The 16730-nt window shown below is 47.4% G+C and overlaps 1 protein-coding gene across 1 annotated transcript in view; it reads right to left on the reverse strand.

Annotated features, from left to right (window-relative positions):
• GPR50 (G protein-coupled receptor 50) overlaps positions 1 to 13470 on the reverse strand; it is a 50413-nt gene extending 36943 nt beyond the window's left edge. The window contains 2 exon segments of the mRNA XM_068152180.1: positions 13280 to 13406; positions 13408 to 13470. Of these exon segments, the coding sequence (XP_068008281.1) occupies positions 13280 to 13406; positions 13408 to 13455 (175 nt within the window). The 5' untranslated portion in view covers positions 13456 to 13470.
• Between the last annotated feature and the right edge of the window lie 3260 nt (positions 13471 to 16730).

Below are 16730 nucleotides of genomic sequence, written 5' to 3' on the forward strand. Positions count from 1 at the left end.
CAATCAATAGAAATCCAGCCTCTCCTGGGAGAAATTTGCCCCCACAGAAAACACCAAATAACAAATTAGCGAACTGCAGTCAAAATACCCTCAAAGAGGAACAGCTGCTGCCACAGGAACAGTGAAACAGTCTAGCTCTTTGTGAGCTCTGTTTGTTGCTTGCTCACTGCTCCACTTCTATATCTGTAAAATTTATTCCACAGCAATATTTATTATTTTAAAGACTCCATCAAGAAGGCTATGTGTCTGCTAAGGGACAATGTTCATGCTAATGTTCATCCAGCGGTTATTTCTTGCTCACATATTAATCTCAAAGGCTTTGTCTAGCCTGGGATTTAGCAAGGCTTTTAATTAATGGCTTCCAATGGCACATCCATACTGGGAAGGCTTCTCTCATTAGCTAATTAGTCAATTGTCCTAATTAGGCAGGATTAGCCAGTTTTCCTCCCTTGTTGCCTTGCCTAGGAAACCCTGGTTTTCTCATCCAGGTCTTCACCCAAGTCAATTCCCAGCTCCTCTACCCTGACCTGCCTTTTAGAATGACTTAGCTAGGTGATGGCAGAGAGCATCATCCCATCTTTCAGTGCTGATCTAGACCAGGCTAGGAATGCTTTGTTCACTGCAGCTGTCCTGAAAGAAAAGCCCTGTGAAGTCCTCAGCTCATTAAGAACTGCTTGGTGAACACTTGTCAGGAGCAACATAAATACATTGATGAATAAGTTCTCTGTTTTCCTGTGAGGATAAAGCTGTTGTGTCTCTGAAGGACCAAAAGACCACTGCATATGCCTAGATGTTAAGCCCACTCCTAACCTGGGTGAGAAGTGCCCTGAAAGAAGGCATCTTGTGACAGGCTGGACTTGTCAAACACCTAAAACACAAGGTGCTGTGCAAGGGCAGAGCTGGCATGTTCAGCAAGGCACCACTCTGCACGCTGGGCACTCAGATGCTTCACAGCAGGAAATGCAAGATCACCTGTGGGAGCTACAGGCTTGTGTCTTGTCTAGAACAACACATAGCTGCAGCTCATGCTGCTCCTCTTTGTTCTAACTGCTGTCTGTGACAGCTCTCAGCAGGCATGATGACTTCTTGAAGGCAGAGATTAGCCTGGCAGCCTTCTACTGAGCAAGTCCTTCCTTTTCATATCACACATGCCTTTTTCTGCAAGGCCTCCCACCACACCTCTGCCTGCCCTACAGAAACTCCCATGGACAAACACGGGAGAGGCATAGCTTGCAATTCCTACTGCAACAGCTGATAATTGGATACCTATCAACTACACCTACTCTTTGAGGCTTTTGTCAGCAAGCTTTAAGCCTAGTACAATTAGTTTTGCCTAATTAGTTTTCATTAGTAGAAAGACTTGTTTAAGACAAAGGCAGAACTTGCCACTGACTCACACTTAGGTATGGTAGAAAAGGTTCCTTCCATTTCTAGTCTTCACTTACAAACCCCTGACTCAACAACATCTACTTCTGTATGAAAGGGAGCAGTAGACTTCGTTCTAGCTTAGTTTCTCCCTGTGAAGCAGAGCACTGAAACATCTAGAGGGGGTACCAATATAAGGGCAGAAAGAAACCAGGCAGGAGTAGTGGTGGAAAGCAGAGGACAGATTTTTAACTCATGTTCATCTTTGCCACCGCTCTGTTTATCAAGAGATCATCCTGGCCATTTGTAACATGGTGGAAACTTCAGAAGAGGCAGATTTTCAGTCAGATATTAACCAACATTGTTAGTGTGAGTGTGACTTGCCCTTCACCAGGAGTCAGAAGAGTGGAAGAGGAGAGAGGACAATGGAGAGTGTGAGGGAAATGTAGGAATGTTAATTTTGCCAACTCCTGACTACTCCAAATGCTACTGGAAGCCTCTTCTAGGGGTATTTTATGTTGTTATTCCTTACTTTTAGTCTCTGTGCCAGGAACTGGAAAGGGTGTTTACTATCCTTAAGTTAACACACCTTATGTGCATGTCCTCACAGCAGCACTGACCAGACCCTTCCTGAATTTCAGCTCTGACCTCTTAGTCAACCACACAGAAAAGCTGCAGGCTTGACCTGGAGGTGTTGCAATGCTGTACTTTATAATTTGGCTGGGGAACCAATTGCAGGGGCTGGGGTTTGACCCCAAGCCAGTGTCAAGAGGCCTCTGCTGCCTTGCCAGCTTCTCCAGAACTGAGGCAATTTCCAAAGAATTCTAGAGTGTATCAAACTAAAAGATAAGGCACGAGGACCTTGACATGCAGAGACTGAGGAACAGTCTTTATAGGCACAGAGACCAAAGAACAGAATGACTTGAAAAAGGCTTAGTCATAGAGGAAGTCTACCCAGCCACTCCCCAAGGTGCCTCTCTTGTAACGTCAACACAGAGATAGGACCCAGGAAACTTTGGTGAAAACCTGAAGATAGTGAAAGGTAGAATGGAGAGCCATTGTTCTCAGACAGCACGGGGCCAAAGTTACCAACCCAGGCCATTGTTCTCCCTTTCTATTGAAGAGAAATGATTTGCATGAACGTTGGAGTACATGCTTGGCAACCCCAGCAGATAAACATTTCCATGGACTATCACAAGGCTCTGAAATAAGTACATTGAAGTTATTTTTGCAATATCATTAAATCCAAGGGTGAGTATTTTGAATATGGTATAAAGCCATTTTCCTAGCACCCAGCCAAGAACAACACAAGGTTTTACTTGGAAACCAACAGCAACATGGAAGAAGTGCCACTGTCCTGCCATCCCTGCCTCAATGTTCCCTCAGGGACATGAGTGGGAGCCCCACGTGCCTCTTCTAATGGCCCAAACCACTTCCTCCTCATCAGTGTGCCTCAAACCCGAGCTCCCATCAGCTCTTCCCTCTCCCACTGCACAGACAAGCTTCACTCCCTCCTGTCAGTGCTGGTGTGACTCTGCTTTCCCCCGAGCCAGGGACTCTCCACTGGCCAAAGGAAGCCTCAAAGCTGACTGCTAATTAATGCATGGGGAGGGCAACCGCACAACACTAAACAGGTCAGGAAAGAGTATTTCAGCAGCCTGCAGATGGGACTCATGGCCAAAGGACAAGTGGGAGGACAGTGGGATTTGGATGGCTCTTGCCATTGAAACTGGCAGTCACAAGCAGGAGAATAATTAGTTGGATTGGGTAGGTACAGAAGCACCAGCCCTGAATACAGATCATCACCTCCTGGTCTCCAGCAGTTCCACCCTAAAACCAGAGACCAAACCCATTCCCATGCACTAGGACCCCAGCCTTTAGTGCTTATTTTCTCTACCTACTACCCACTACACAAACCCTCCTATGCTATTTTTGTATGCAAGTCCCAGGGCTGGCTTGAGCTGCCATGGCCACCTAAATCAATAGGCTCTTCTCACTTCCCAGCTTGTAGGAAAGTAAGCTAGTCACCTTGTACAATATCTCCTTGTGAATGACCTCATAAGTAGGACAGAGATAATGCCACAGGAAAGCCCTACTGCCTCCCATCTTGGTGTGTGTGGGCAGCCCATGCCTCACAGGACCCTTACCATGGACAGACCTGGGAGGCTGCTCCTCCTGCCTGGCTGCCAGGTAGCATCTCCCTCTGGCAGCACAGGCCAGGGTTCCAGTGCCTAATGCAGCTGAATGTGACCCTGATGTGGATTTCACCTACCCCATTAAGATTTGATTTCATCTATTTTCTACTGCAATATCTGCAGAAATGAAACTCACAGTCAAGATGTGAAGTCCAGTCACAGGAACAGGAGTAAGATGACATATGTTAGACTCAATTTAACCTGTGGCTTGTAAAGCCCTTGGGAACTGCAGGCCTTCTGCCTGCTCAGCACCATGGGGCCAGATATCAGGATCTCTTGAGACTGTTTTTACCATCAAACAAGAATGTCTGCAAGAGGCAGATTTGCCAGTTCTCACCACCTTTCTCCTCAGGAGAGAGAAGAGACACAGCTGAGTTAGTCTGAGCATCCTACTACCTGTTCATGTTGGCTGTGGTTGGCACATCCTGCTACCACTCTTCCTGTGGTCACATTCTCATCACTCCATCAGCATTCCTACTTATTACCCTCTGCCCTCACCTTCTGCTTCACACCCTCCTGCCCTAATCTTTACTGAAGCCATCTCTACCTGGATCCTTTCATGCTGGCCCGGGATCCACAGCTGTGGCACACTCATTCCCCAGCAGCTCCAGAGTGTAGGTCACTTGTGCCTGAAATTCACCCAGGAACAATCCCAGGTTCATGAATGTTGCATCTAAGTCAAAGGATAAGCAGGAATTCAGAACAGGTCAGACCCTGGGCTGCTGGACCTCAGTCCTCAGCAGCCATCATAGTGTTTATCAGCATCACATCTGAAGAAGACATTGGGGATTGTCAAACAAAGCAAGGTCTGAAGACAAAGTGGATGGTGTTAGAAGACAGGGACTCACAGGTCCTCAGGTCAGCTTTCAGGAATGAGAATAGTTAAACATAAGAAAGCTATGCCACAGGTCTCCTTCTACAGCTACCCCAAAAGTCAGTCACATCAAACTGGGGCTGCTGGTGACAGGAGTGTCCCAGAACCAGGGCACAACCTTCTCCTTGCCAACCTTCTCCTTGCCAACCAGCCCAAAGGACAGTCCTGTCCTCTTCTAACCTTGTTCTCTGCTGTGGGATGGCCTTGGAAGAGATCAAACATCCTGCACAGGGAAAGAAAAGCAAACAAAACACAATGAAAAGGGGGGAAAAAAAAAAAAAAGAGAAGAGGAGCACACACAAATCCCTCTGAATTAACTTCCATTTTATTTATAGGCCATCACATGATAGTTGTCTTTGTAAGCCTTTTAATTAATCACTCCACAAAAGCTACTTTGAGCATGTGTGCCCACCTTCCCTCTTCCCAAAATGTGTTCCAGCTTGTGTCAAAGGACTGTCTGCAAGGCAATTAATTACTTGCTATTATCTGAGGCAGTGCCTGGCTCTCCAAATCTTTCAGGAACATCAAGTCCTAGGGCAGTAGTGCTCTCTGAGGCTGAAAGGGAAAAAACAAAAGCCTTCACTAGAGGCAAGGAAGGGCAAAGAGGTTGGATGGAATCAAAGAGAGAAAGGGAGCTCAGCACCAGGCTAAACCTAGCTTGCTAACTTTTGTTGTGAGGTCCATAGGGTGGCCCTCCTGGGGAGCAAGAAGGTTGTTTTCTGTGGTACAAGACAGACATCTGCCTGATTGAAAGAGGGTTATTTTCCAACTGATTTGAGAGTAACTGTAACCTGCACCAACACATAACAAAACTTTTGTCAAACACTTTGCAAAGACAATCATTCCTCAGTTCAGAATTGCCAGAATTACAGTTGCTGGCAGAAACCTGACTCATTTTCCTCAAATCATACATTTATCACATAATCACCAGCTTGACCACAAGCCACCTGCCTATGAAACCACTGGTACAGCTGAAGTGCATGCTGAGCACTGCTGACTTACTGAGTAACTAAAAGTGCTTTAGCTCCATTCCCTAACTGGACATCCATAGTATTCAAGTCCTACTCCACACAGGGGTTGTCCTGAAAACCAATGTGTAGGAGAGGAATGTTGTGCTGGTTTTGATTGAGATAGAGTTAATTTTCTCCATAGTAGCTAGCATGGGGCTATGGTTTGGATTTCTGCTGGAAACACTGCTGGTAATACAGGGATGTTTTAGTTACTGCTGAGCAGTTCTTACACATAGTTAGGACCCCTTCTGCTCCTCACTCCACCCTACCAGTGAGTAGGCTGGGGGTGCACGAGGAATTGGGAGGGGACACGTCTGGGACAGCTGACCCCAATTGACCAAAGGGATATTCACAGAATCATAGAATGGTTTGGCTTGGAAGGGACCTCCACAGGTCATCCAGTCCAGCCTCCCTGCAGTGAGCAGGGACATCCTCCACTAAATCAGGTTGCTCAGAACCTTGTCGAGCTTGACCTTGAGTATCTCCAGGGATGGGGCCTCAACTACCTCCCTGGGCAACTTGTTCCATCATTCCACCACCCTCATAGTAAAGAACTTGTTCCTAACATCCAATCTAAATCTCCACTTCTCTAATTTCAAACCATTGCCCCTCATCCTATCACCACAGGCGTGTGTAAACAGTCCCTCTCCAGCCTTCTTGTAGGCCACTTCAGGTACTAGAATGCTGCTATTAGGTTTCCCTGGAGCCTTATCACCAAGCTGAACAAACCCAGCTCCCTCAGCCTGTCCATCATACCATATGATGTCTAGCTCAGCAATATAAAGCTGGAGAAAGAAGAAGAAAGCAGAGGATGTTCAGAGTGATGTTTGTCTTCCCAAGTCACTGTTATGCGTGATGGAACCATGCCTTCCTGGGAATGGCTGAATGTGTCTGCTGTCATGTGATAAATGAATTCCTTGTTTTGTTTTGCTTGTGTGTGTGGCTTTTGCCTTATCTGTTAAACTGCCTTTGTCTTAACCCACGAGTTTTCTCGCTGAGTATTTCCTCCCCATCCAACAAGAGAGACTGAGCAAGTGGCTGTGTGGTGCTCAGCTGTTGGATAGGGTCTAACCACAACAGGGAGCAGAGATTTCTGCTGGAAGTTGTGCAAAGTTTCATGAAGGGGTTCCTGAGATTCAGCACTCCTAAAAATAGTCCCATCTACATGAAGTGTAAGGAGGGATCTTTTCCTGGAAAACTTAGCAAAACCAAAGAAAAACAAAACCAAAGAGTGGGGGCTTTGACCTCACACAGTTGATGGGATGAAATACCCTTGGGATGCCCTATGGAGCTGTACAGAGGACCAATTTAGAAATATTTCTAAAGCATTGCAAAAAACCTTCTGAACTGCTCATGCCTGAGTGAGCTGCTGCTTCCTCTGGAGCTCCTGGAGCACAGCATGGGATCAGCACAGCACTGGGCTGCAAACACTGCTCAGAGCAGGACAGTAGCTCTCTCCTCTCTGTAGCCCAGGAGTCATCCATCACAGCACTGCTGGGAGGTCTGGGTAGGAAACCAACTTGAACTCCCAATACAAGATGATGCAGTCAGAGACCTCTACAAATCAGCTTGGCCCTGCAGCTGTGACATGGACCAAGCAAAGCACTATTGTCCTGCGTATAACTACACAAAACATCTTGCAGGTAAAAACAGGTTAAGACTGTTCTTCACACTGCTATTACACTTAAAGATCATGCTTCACCTTTATCCAAGTTAATTTTCTCACAGATTTTATCCTGCTCTCACTCCCATTTCTCCCACCTCCCACAGCCAGCATCTTCCCCTCAGCACCCACCTGCAGAGCTGCAGGGGTGAGGAGCTGCAGAGCAGAGATGCAGGGACAGAGGGACATGTCTCCACCAGCATGCCTACTCCACTGCTCCTGGAGCATTCTGTGTGCACTTGGGTACATCTCTGCTGCTCACACAACAGACTACTTCCAACAGCTCCTCTGCATCAACCATACAGCCCATGGAATCACCACACCAAGCCCCAGCCTGGCTTCTCTGAAGCAGCACTGTTTCTGCAGCTAACATTCCCATGGTTGATAGCACAAGGAACATCACTAGCAGCCAGCTCGATACAGCAAATTCATCACCACCCAACTGAGTGAGTCAATAATAAAGCTAAAAGCAAACACTACCATGGATTATTTCCCCACCAATGGCAGAGAAGGAACAGTGAAATTGTCACTGCAGCTCACGCATTTGGTGTCACAGGCACCCATCACTGTTGAAGACCAAGGTGGTGCCAGGTGTCACCCTTCCACATTATGGGGACCCAGGGAAAGAGAAGGCACATGCAGCTCTAGAGTCTCAGCAACCTCCAACCTGTTTCATCAGCACACAGCACATTCCCCTCAAGAGCCCACCAGAAGGCCAAGACACGTGTTGCAGTGTCCCTGACTCGGTCAGAGGGTCAGACACTGAGTACATCAGAAGCACTGCTAGGAGTTCGCTACAGACAAATGAATCAGCAGAACAGACGAGCAGCTCCTGAAGCATCTACCCGCAGTGTACAGAAAGAAAAGATGTAATTTCAGGCTTGTGGCAGATGCTGGAGGGTTTGTGGTGTTAAAAAAAAAAAAGAAAAGATTAAGAAAATGTAAAAATAAATAATCTCAACACACCTACATATAATAGATAGCTTTCTAGGATGAGGAAATCCTGCAGTAGCTGGAAGAAAACCATTCTCAGCTCTCAACTGCATGTGAGATAAGGAATCAGAAAATGATCCAACACAACCTCTCTCAAAGGTCAGCTTCCCCAAACTAGAAACAGGCACAAAAATAACTGAGAGAAAACACCTAAATATAAGCAAATGTGACAACGCTGATTGGGAGATATTTAAGGATGGCTTAGTGGAGCCCTTCTTTGCACCCCCTAAAAAAAGCAATACTATAATAACAACAAAAAAAAAAGAGGAAGTTTGGTTTAAAACAATAATTTTAAGACAAGAACCAAATTTTTTAAAAATAAATAAAATATGTTAAAAAAAAACACCAAACAAACAGAAAACCCACTATGAAATTAGTAGCTGGAATGCAATATTTTCTAAAGAAAGCTAAAAGAAAGAGAGAGAGAGAGAGGGAGGGAGGGAGGGAGGGAGAGATTAAAAACCTAATAGCAATAAAGTATATCAGGAAAACAAGCAACAGTATCAATACAACAGGCTTGATAGAGTACAGTGAAATTAGCCTGACACAGACAGAATAGGGTAGAAGGTCAGGTGGCTCAGTTGGAGGGACAGGTGGCTCAGTTGGTAGCACACAAGACCCTTAATGGGAAGGTCATGAGTTCAAGCCTGCAGTGGGCAGTGGTGTCCTCCCTACTCTAGTCAAGGAGGTCTGTGGTGACAGGTTGGACTCGATGATCTTTGAGATCCCTTCCAACCTTAGGAGTACTGAATACTGAAGGATAACTTCTCTGTGACAACAGGAGGAAGTTGTCATAGCAGACAACTTGGATGTCAAACACTGGCCAAAAACGTCCTCAAGTAGAGTAGAATAGAATAGAATTGACCAAGTTGGAAGAGACCTCTGAGATCATTGAGTCCAACCTATCATCCAACACCATCTAATCAACTAAACCACGCAACCAAGCACCCTATCCAGTCTCTTCCTAAACACCTCCAGTGATGGTGACTCCACCACCTCCCTGGGCAGCCCATTCCAATGGCTGATAACTCTTTCTATGAAGAGCTGTAGAAAGTACCAGCATTACTTGTTATCTTTGCAGATAAGGACGACTTCTATCTCAGCTATAAGAGAATTCCCTGGGAATTAAGCTGGGAAGCACCCAGCACTGTCTGCCAACTGTTTTTCACATCTGTAACTAGAAAACCAGCCTGTCAGAGTGTATGAAGGAGCTCAGAAAACCTCCAACACTGACTTTAAAAAAAAAAAAAAAACCAACAACTAAATAATTAATTAACAGAAACATGTCTCAGGCCAGCCAGGAAGTTCCAAAGGTCTTGGAACAATAAATAAAAAACTCCACTCAAGCAAACAAAAACTTAACATTGTGCCAGTATTTTCAGAGGGCAAACAGCCTGACCTGGGAAGTGCAGGCTGGTTACCCTGCCGGCAGTCCCCAGCAGAGGAACAGCCAATATTCGGAGCTGCAAACACAATTAGTGGTAGTCAACATGCTTTTCTGGTCCAAGGGCTTGTCAAACTGATCTACTTTTTCTTCTAAGAGTACACATTTGGCTGACAAAGGTAACTGTGTTGACATAATGTGTGCAGACTGGTGTGTGATGCTTGCCTTTGGCCAGTGTGACAGCCTATGACCAAAATCCCCAGCGCTACGCAAACATCGCTGTATAGTGTATACCCAGAGGATTAAAAGGCGGCTCAGCCCAGTGACCTCATTAGAGTCATACCTGTGCCACCTGCCCCCACAGAGGAAAAGGGTCCACAAGGTGGCAGAAATCTTTCTCAGCAGGGAAGCTCCAGGCAGCACCAGTGAGAGATGGGGGTTTGGGGGGAATTCATGTTTTGGCTGCACGCCTAGGTTTGCAGCAAGTGTAGGAAAGCTAAAGGAAGGTATTTCCAGACCCTCTGCCCAGGAGCAGACTGGCTCATTGAAAAACACCTGCTGGGTTTAGTGTGGATGTTCACCCCTGTAAAGCTAGTGGGTCCCACAAGCCAAAAGCTGTAGACTCAGCCATGCCCGCAGCCTTCAGCTGGTCACGCTTCTGCACGTGCCACATAGCACATGGCTCACTCACATTTGCTTCACTGATCCTAATTCGTGCTAGGCACCCAGAGCACCTTCCAGTAACAACACAGGATACACCCCAACACCCACCCAACACACATTCCATCTTCCCAGAGGGAAAGAGTAGTGCAGTGATTTCTCCTGGAAAGTTTTTGAGGTCAGGTGTTTTGCTTTTCAACTGTACCAGTGCAGGGATAGCAGGTGGCCAGGTTTCTGAAGGCTTTCAGCTGACAAAAAGTTCACCCCTTGTCACCTGCCTCCCATATAGACATCCCTCCTGTTAGAGCAGTTATTTCTCATTGTTAGAGCAGTTATTTCTCATACCTTTCACCTTCAACCATCTACACTGTGAACATATGGACCAAAGTCTGGAGCTTTGTTTAAAGCTCTCAGATCATACAAGCAGCTCCAAGTGTCCAGTGGAAAATGCACAATCTACTATGGACTTGTCAGTGAATCCAGACTTGTGAGATCCTGCTTGATAGCAACACTTGTCGAGTACTGCAGAGGGACAGACCAAAAGCCTCATCCCTGCAAGAGTGATCACCCACCGCAGCTACTAAAGCAGTGCCAATTTCACCTCCCAGTCTGAATTCAGCTAAACTTGGCAATAAAATTTTAGCTCCAGCTGGACAATCTTCCAGCTCAGCTCTTGCTAGTATCTCTGTGAGCTTGCTCCAGAAACAGAGGACTTGTCACTTCTAGGATTTGGCAAGAGGTGATACATTCATAACAGGTGTCCATTTATTGGTCTAGGCAAGTGTAGGTTTGAACATGAGCAGAAAAACTCTGTCAGAAGGACTTCAATCTGGCTGCTGCACTCAAGCTGAGCCCCTTTGGTCATGGTGTTGCTCACGTGTTAACAGGAACATGAACCAAGCTGAGACCCCTGAGGAGTTGTTCTGTATCCACAGAAACAGATAGTCTGCTTATATCCCATGGACAGATGCAAGACATTGTCTGAGCATCCTAAATACATGATCTTTTCAGCAAATTAAGATGACAACAGTGAGACAGTGGTTAATCTAACTGAGCTTCAGACCACCACCACCAGCCTACCTTGCTTTCCTGCTGCTGAATCCCTCTAGTGACTTTTCTAAGGCATTCTCAGTTTAGGCTGTTGACTGAAGGAAGAACGATGCTCAGGTCAACAAAGCAGGGCAGGTCGCTCTACACTCACCGCTGCTTTGAAGCGTGTAACACCAAATTCCCCATTAGTCATGCTCAAGTTCTGTGTGCAGTGAGAGCCACCTGCCCTCAAATCAGGGAGCTAAACAAAGGTTCCACTTGTGTTGGTTCTGCTCGTACATCTCAATAGCTTGCAGGTAGAGCAGACAATGGGCTGCTGACAGGGATTAAGATTTAGAAAATACTTTCATGGTTACTTCAAGGGAAAGTTGTTCTTTTTGACTTTCACAGGAACTTGAACTCACCTCACAGCGGAGGCAGTCAAGACACGAAATGAGGTCAAGTGATTAACAGCTTGAATGGTGATAAAAGCAGCTAAGTAGTTTCAAATCTCCTCGCTGCCCAACCCAGTCAGACAACATAAACCACTAGTTATCTTAGGAAGAAGAGAAGAGTGACTCTCTTTTTCATTCCCAGAAGCACTGATCACAAGTTCTCAGCACTCACATTTTAAAGCAAAGCTGAAAAGCTTGGGGAAACACCAGTCCCAGGTATGTTAAAGTTCCCATAAACCAAATGCAGCACATCTGTGGATTGTGGGTACTCTGGGCCACATTTAACGTGCCAGTTAGAGAGCAACTCTGGTGGGGATCACTGCATCCAGCATCTGCCCAAGCAAATGGCTATCATTAATAAATCAATCAAACAATAAACACACTAGGGGGGCAGAAATTGTCCCATCAGTCTTGCCCACCTACTACTTTTACCAAACTGCTGAGTTACTCCATATTCACAGAAGACTGAGAGATCAGCATCTCCAAAATGCTTACAGCTGTGTCTTGCACATTATAGCCACTGGAGATATTTCATTAAAACCATTTTACAAGCTATAAAACTAAAGATCATTTTATGTCTTCTGCTGTAAAAGCAGACAGTTGTGTCGTCCTTAGCAAAACACATTCTACGGTGTGTTTCAAGCAGCACTTCTCAGACTACTTGAAACTCCTTACAGAGCTATTTATAGCCAGTGCTACCTCATTGCTGAAATTTATATCCAATGCTATTTCTTTGCTAAAATAACAAGATTTTGAAGGGGGGAGGGAGAGGAATGAAAATATGCCCTGAAGAAATACAGCCTTCCTAAAAAATTATTAGTATCAATATCAACCTAACAATCTTCCTAGATTAAAGCCTTAGGGAGGGCAAAACACAAAGCTCCATAACATACTTTCAAATTACACATAGAAAACAAACAAACAAACCAACCAACCAAACCAAACCAACCAACCAAAAAAAACTCACAGAGAATCTTCACTCTGAGTTCAGTCGGTCATCGAAAGCACAGCAGCTTTGCAATGAAAATTATAAAGCGTATGGAGGACTGGGACATAAAAGCAAGTTTTCAGCGTCGCTTTTAGGTTAGTCTTAAACACCTGAGACGTGTTCCTCCGCACCTGAGCAACCCTTGAAGTTTTCCTTACCCGCGCTCGCTTTCCTCGCTCTTTCCCAGCTCCTAGCTGAAGGAACGCGGGTTTTACCTGAGTCGCGACGTGAGTTCGGGCTCCTCGATTTGCAGCTGCCTCTGGGAGACAGAAGTTCCAAGGAGTTGGAGAAGAGATGCGGCGGTACGGGACGGACAGCGAGGCGGGAACCCCGGCGGTAACTCAGGTCACCGGCGAAAAGAGACGAGCAGGTGCTTCTCTGGCTCATGGGCAGCTCGCCACCCCTTCACCCGGGGCAACGCGGCTCCCGGCGCTCCCAAGACGCCCGATACCCCTTTAGTGACACGGCGAGGGGCTGCGGTCCTGTCCGTCCACGGCCGCCCGCCGACCCCCCGCCCCACCGCGACCGGGGAGCGCTGCCGTGCGGGACCGGGGGCAGTCGTGCCCCGGGCGCGGTGCGGGGCCGCTCCGCCCGCCGCCGGCAAGTTGGCAGCGTGGCCGCGCCGCCCCCCGCGCCCGCCCCCCGCTCCCGCCCCGCTCTCACCGGCGTTGCGGAGCTTCTTGTTCCTCAGCACCGAGAGGATGACCAGCGCGTTGCCCAACACATCCACCACGATGGTGAAGATGAGCACGGTTGCTAGGGCGGTCGCGGCTCGCGCCGAGGGACCCCCCCTCCAGCTGGCAGCCCGGGCAGCTCTCGTTGCTCCCCGGTCGCTCCATGCGCGCTACCGCCGGGGCCCCTCCTCCTTCTCCCGCCCCGACGGCACCCCCCAGGCCGCCGCCGCGCCGCGGGGAGGAGCACGCCTCGGCACCCGTCCCGGGGGTGTAGGGGTGGGGGGGGCAGGGGCACACCGCCCCCTCCCCGCCGTGCCACCGCCCTGCCCGGGGCGGGGCGGGGGGGGCTGCCCGGTACCGGGGCACCCGTAGCGCTCACCGGGCCGATGGCGCCATCGCGCGGCCGTGACGGGCAGCAGCGGGGCAGGGTGCGGAGAGCGGCGGGGCGCAGGTGCGGGGGCGCCTGGGGACTCAGCCCCGGGACGGGACTCTGCAGCACTCCTCCGGCTCCGCAGCCCTCCCAACGCGCTACTCTCCCCCATAGCTGTGCTGAGAGGACACCGAGACACGGTGGAGGACGTTTTACTGTCTAAGGTAAAAGGCAACAACTCCAGCCCGTACGACCTCTGCCGTCACGGAGCCCCGAGGAGGCAGCCACGGCCACCGTCATAGTATTGTTTAGGTTGGAAAAAAATCATTACGATCATTCAAACCCATTTAACCCAGCACTGCCAAGTCCACCACTCAACAGTGTCCTTCAGCAACACATCAACGCGTCTTTTAAATACCTCCAGAGATGATGACTCAAACACATCCCTGAGCAGCCTGCTCCAAGGCTCGACAACTCTTTCAGCAAAGAAATTTTTCCTGATGTCTAATTTAGACCACCTCTGGCACAACTTGAGGCCATTTCCTATCTTTTGTTCCCTGGGAGAAGAGACCAATCCCCACCTCGCTACAACCTCCTTTGAGGTAGCTGTAGAGAGCAAGAATGTCTCTCTTCAACTACATCAGAACAAACCTATTTGCTTTCATTTTAATCCTTGCTGATTCTGGTGTGTGTGATGCGCAAGTCTGAGCTGTAATTTCAACTTCAGCAGCCCAGGTGTGTGCTGCTTAGCCGCAGGAAAGCAGCGCTCAGCAGGAATTCCCACCTCCCTCAGCCCAGCCTTGCAACTAAAGCTTCCAGGCACCTTTTGTGCTTTACTCCACACGAACATGAGCAAGAAGAGATCGAGTTCCTGTGGTCAGATTGCAGCTGCAATACACAACCACATGAATTCTCATCTTTATTTAGAAAACAAACTCAGCCGTGATGCTGTGCCTTGGGGGGCGGGCAGGCAGAGAGAGGGCAGGGGCATGCCAAGGCTGATCACCACTGCATCGCACCTCCCCTGGGCATTAGCTCAAAGTTGCTTCTCTGTGTACAGGTTGAAGTGACGAAGTGACTGAGCTAATGTAAAAAAGCTGTGCCACAACCTGGCCTCGGGGTTTTACAGCTGCTCAATTGAGTGAGCCAATAACAAAGCTAAAAGCAAATGCTTTGATATTTTCTTTGTCAACCAAACAATTTTGTTCACAGACTTTTGGTTGGTCTATGTTCAGGATGTACCTGTGGTATAGGGGCAGGAACAGCTTGCATGGATGAATCCCTTTGGCACCTTTCACCTTCATACCACTCTGCTCTGGCATTTGTTTGCACCCTATTTAAGATGCTTTCAGATGTATTTTAGATGTGGAGAACGGGGATGTGACTTCAGAGGACCTGAATTTTATATGCAGGTGCCTTGGACTTGATAGTAGAAACATGATTTGAAACTGGTGAAGATGGAGTCAAAATATCTCTGTTAATAGTAAATAAGGAAAGGCACAATTTCTGTGGTGAGGATTAAAGTATAAATGTATGTTTAAAATGTATAGACATGTAGTTTATTGTATGTGTGTGTGTGTATCAATATACACACACACATTAGCTATGCAGATATTGTGTGTGTGAAGCATCTAGATATCTGGAAAAAGCCCTGCCAGGAGACTGTATCCTGTAAATATCTGAGGATATGGAACAAGACCTTTTCACTGCCTGGGTCACATTTCTCAGCAAATGTTATCCCTGTATCTTCTTTTACATGGTAGATGAGACAATGTTTCCCCTTAAGCATCACACACATTTTTAACAGAAACCACAGGTGCCATGGGGAAAAGGATTTCCTGCTTATTTTTTTCTTTTCCATTTTTGAACAATGAAGACAGTAAAAGGGCTCAGAGTTTAAAATGCCCCTGCTTACAGCAGTGCCTCAGTACTGCTGGTGTTACAATGTTAGCATTCATGCAAACAATAATACCAAGAAATAAAGGCAGTAAAGAAGCAACCAGATCTGATGCTTCCACCAATGAAAAGGAAAACACAGGTACTACAGCAAGCCCCTGGCTACCTCTCCTGTCTCCCAACCAGCTGTATGCAGATGTTTCTGCTGGGCTGAGAAAGAGGAATGATGACAGAGGAGCCTGCTTTTCTGCATGGGAAAAGGCAGTCTACGTGTCTATCCTGTCCCATGCACCACACATGATGCACACATCTGTGCTGGGCAGAATAAGGAGGGAGCAGGTGCTGAGCCCAAGGTACCAGTCTGCAAGCATAGCCCTTGAATTCACGGTAGGCACTGAGGAGAGCAAGGCTGGGCTCGCATCATCATGGGTGCAGGCACTGCTGCAGCACTAGGTCAGGCTTTGCTGCGGATGGTGAAGCACTGGAAGAGGCTGTGCAGGGAACTGCTGGAGTCTCCATCTCTGGAGTCATTCACAACCTTCCTGGACACCATCCCATGCAATCTGCTCTAGGTACACCTACTCTGGCAGAGGGCTTGACTAGCTGATCTCCCAAAGTCTCTTCTAACCACTGTCATGCTGTGATTCTGTGTGAGTTTGAAGTAAAAACATAAAAAGCTGCCTTTCTGAGTTGTTTGCATAGAGATGTGTGTGCTGCTATCACTTCTCCCCCAGATTTAGAAGATTTCAAGATCCCCAGTAAACCTGAATCCAGAACAATTATCTTCTGCTTGCATAAAACCTTCTAGTGCTGTCTTCCAAGATGAAGGCTACCATGCTAGGATGTCCTGCAGGGAACTAGTTTTGCCTGCTGACAGAGAAAAGCAGTTGATTGCTGAATAACAGGAAGAGTATAAATGCAAATTCTGCTGAACCCCACTGACATTCACTGGGACAGAGGTGGTTGTCCTGCTGCTGTCTGGGGCTAATGGGAGCACCAAAGCTGCCCAGTGAAGGATTTGGCCTCAATTATACTTCAAAAAGCCCATTTGCTAGCACAGCAATGTGATGTAGAGTAGGTCATATTTTATGGTACTGCTGCAAGTGGGGAAAAAAAACCAAACACAAAAAGGGCTTTTCTGGTAACTTCTTTTGGTGCATAGTTTATACCCTCA

Source organism: Melanerpes formicivorus, unplaced genomic scaffold (assembly GCF_026170545.1).
Source record: "Melanerpes formicivorus ecotype bairdi unplaced genomic scaffold, bMelFor1.0.p_v2 SCAF_22, whole genome shotgun sequence".
Classification (NCBI taxonomy): Eukaryota; Metazoa; Chordata; class Aves; order Piciformes; family Picidae; genus Melanerpes; species Melanerpes formicivorus.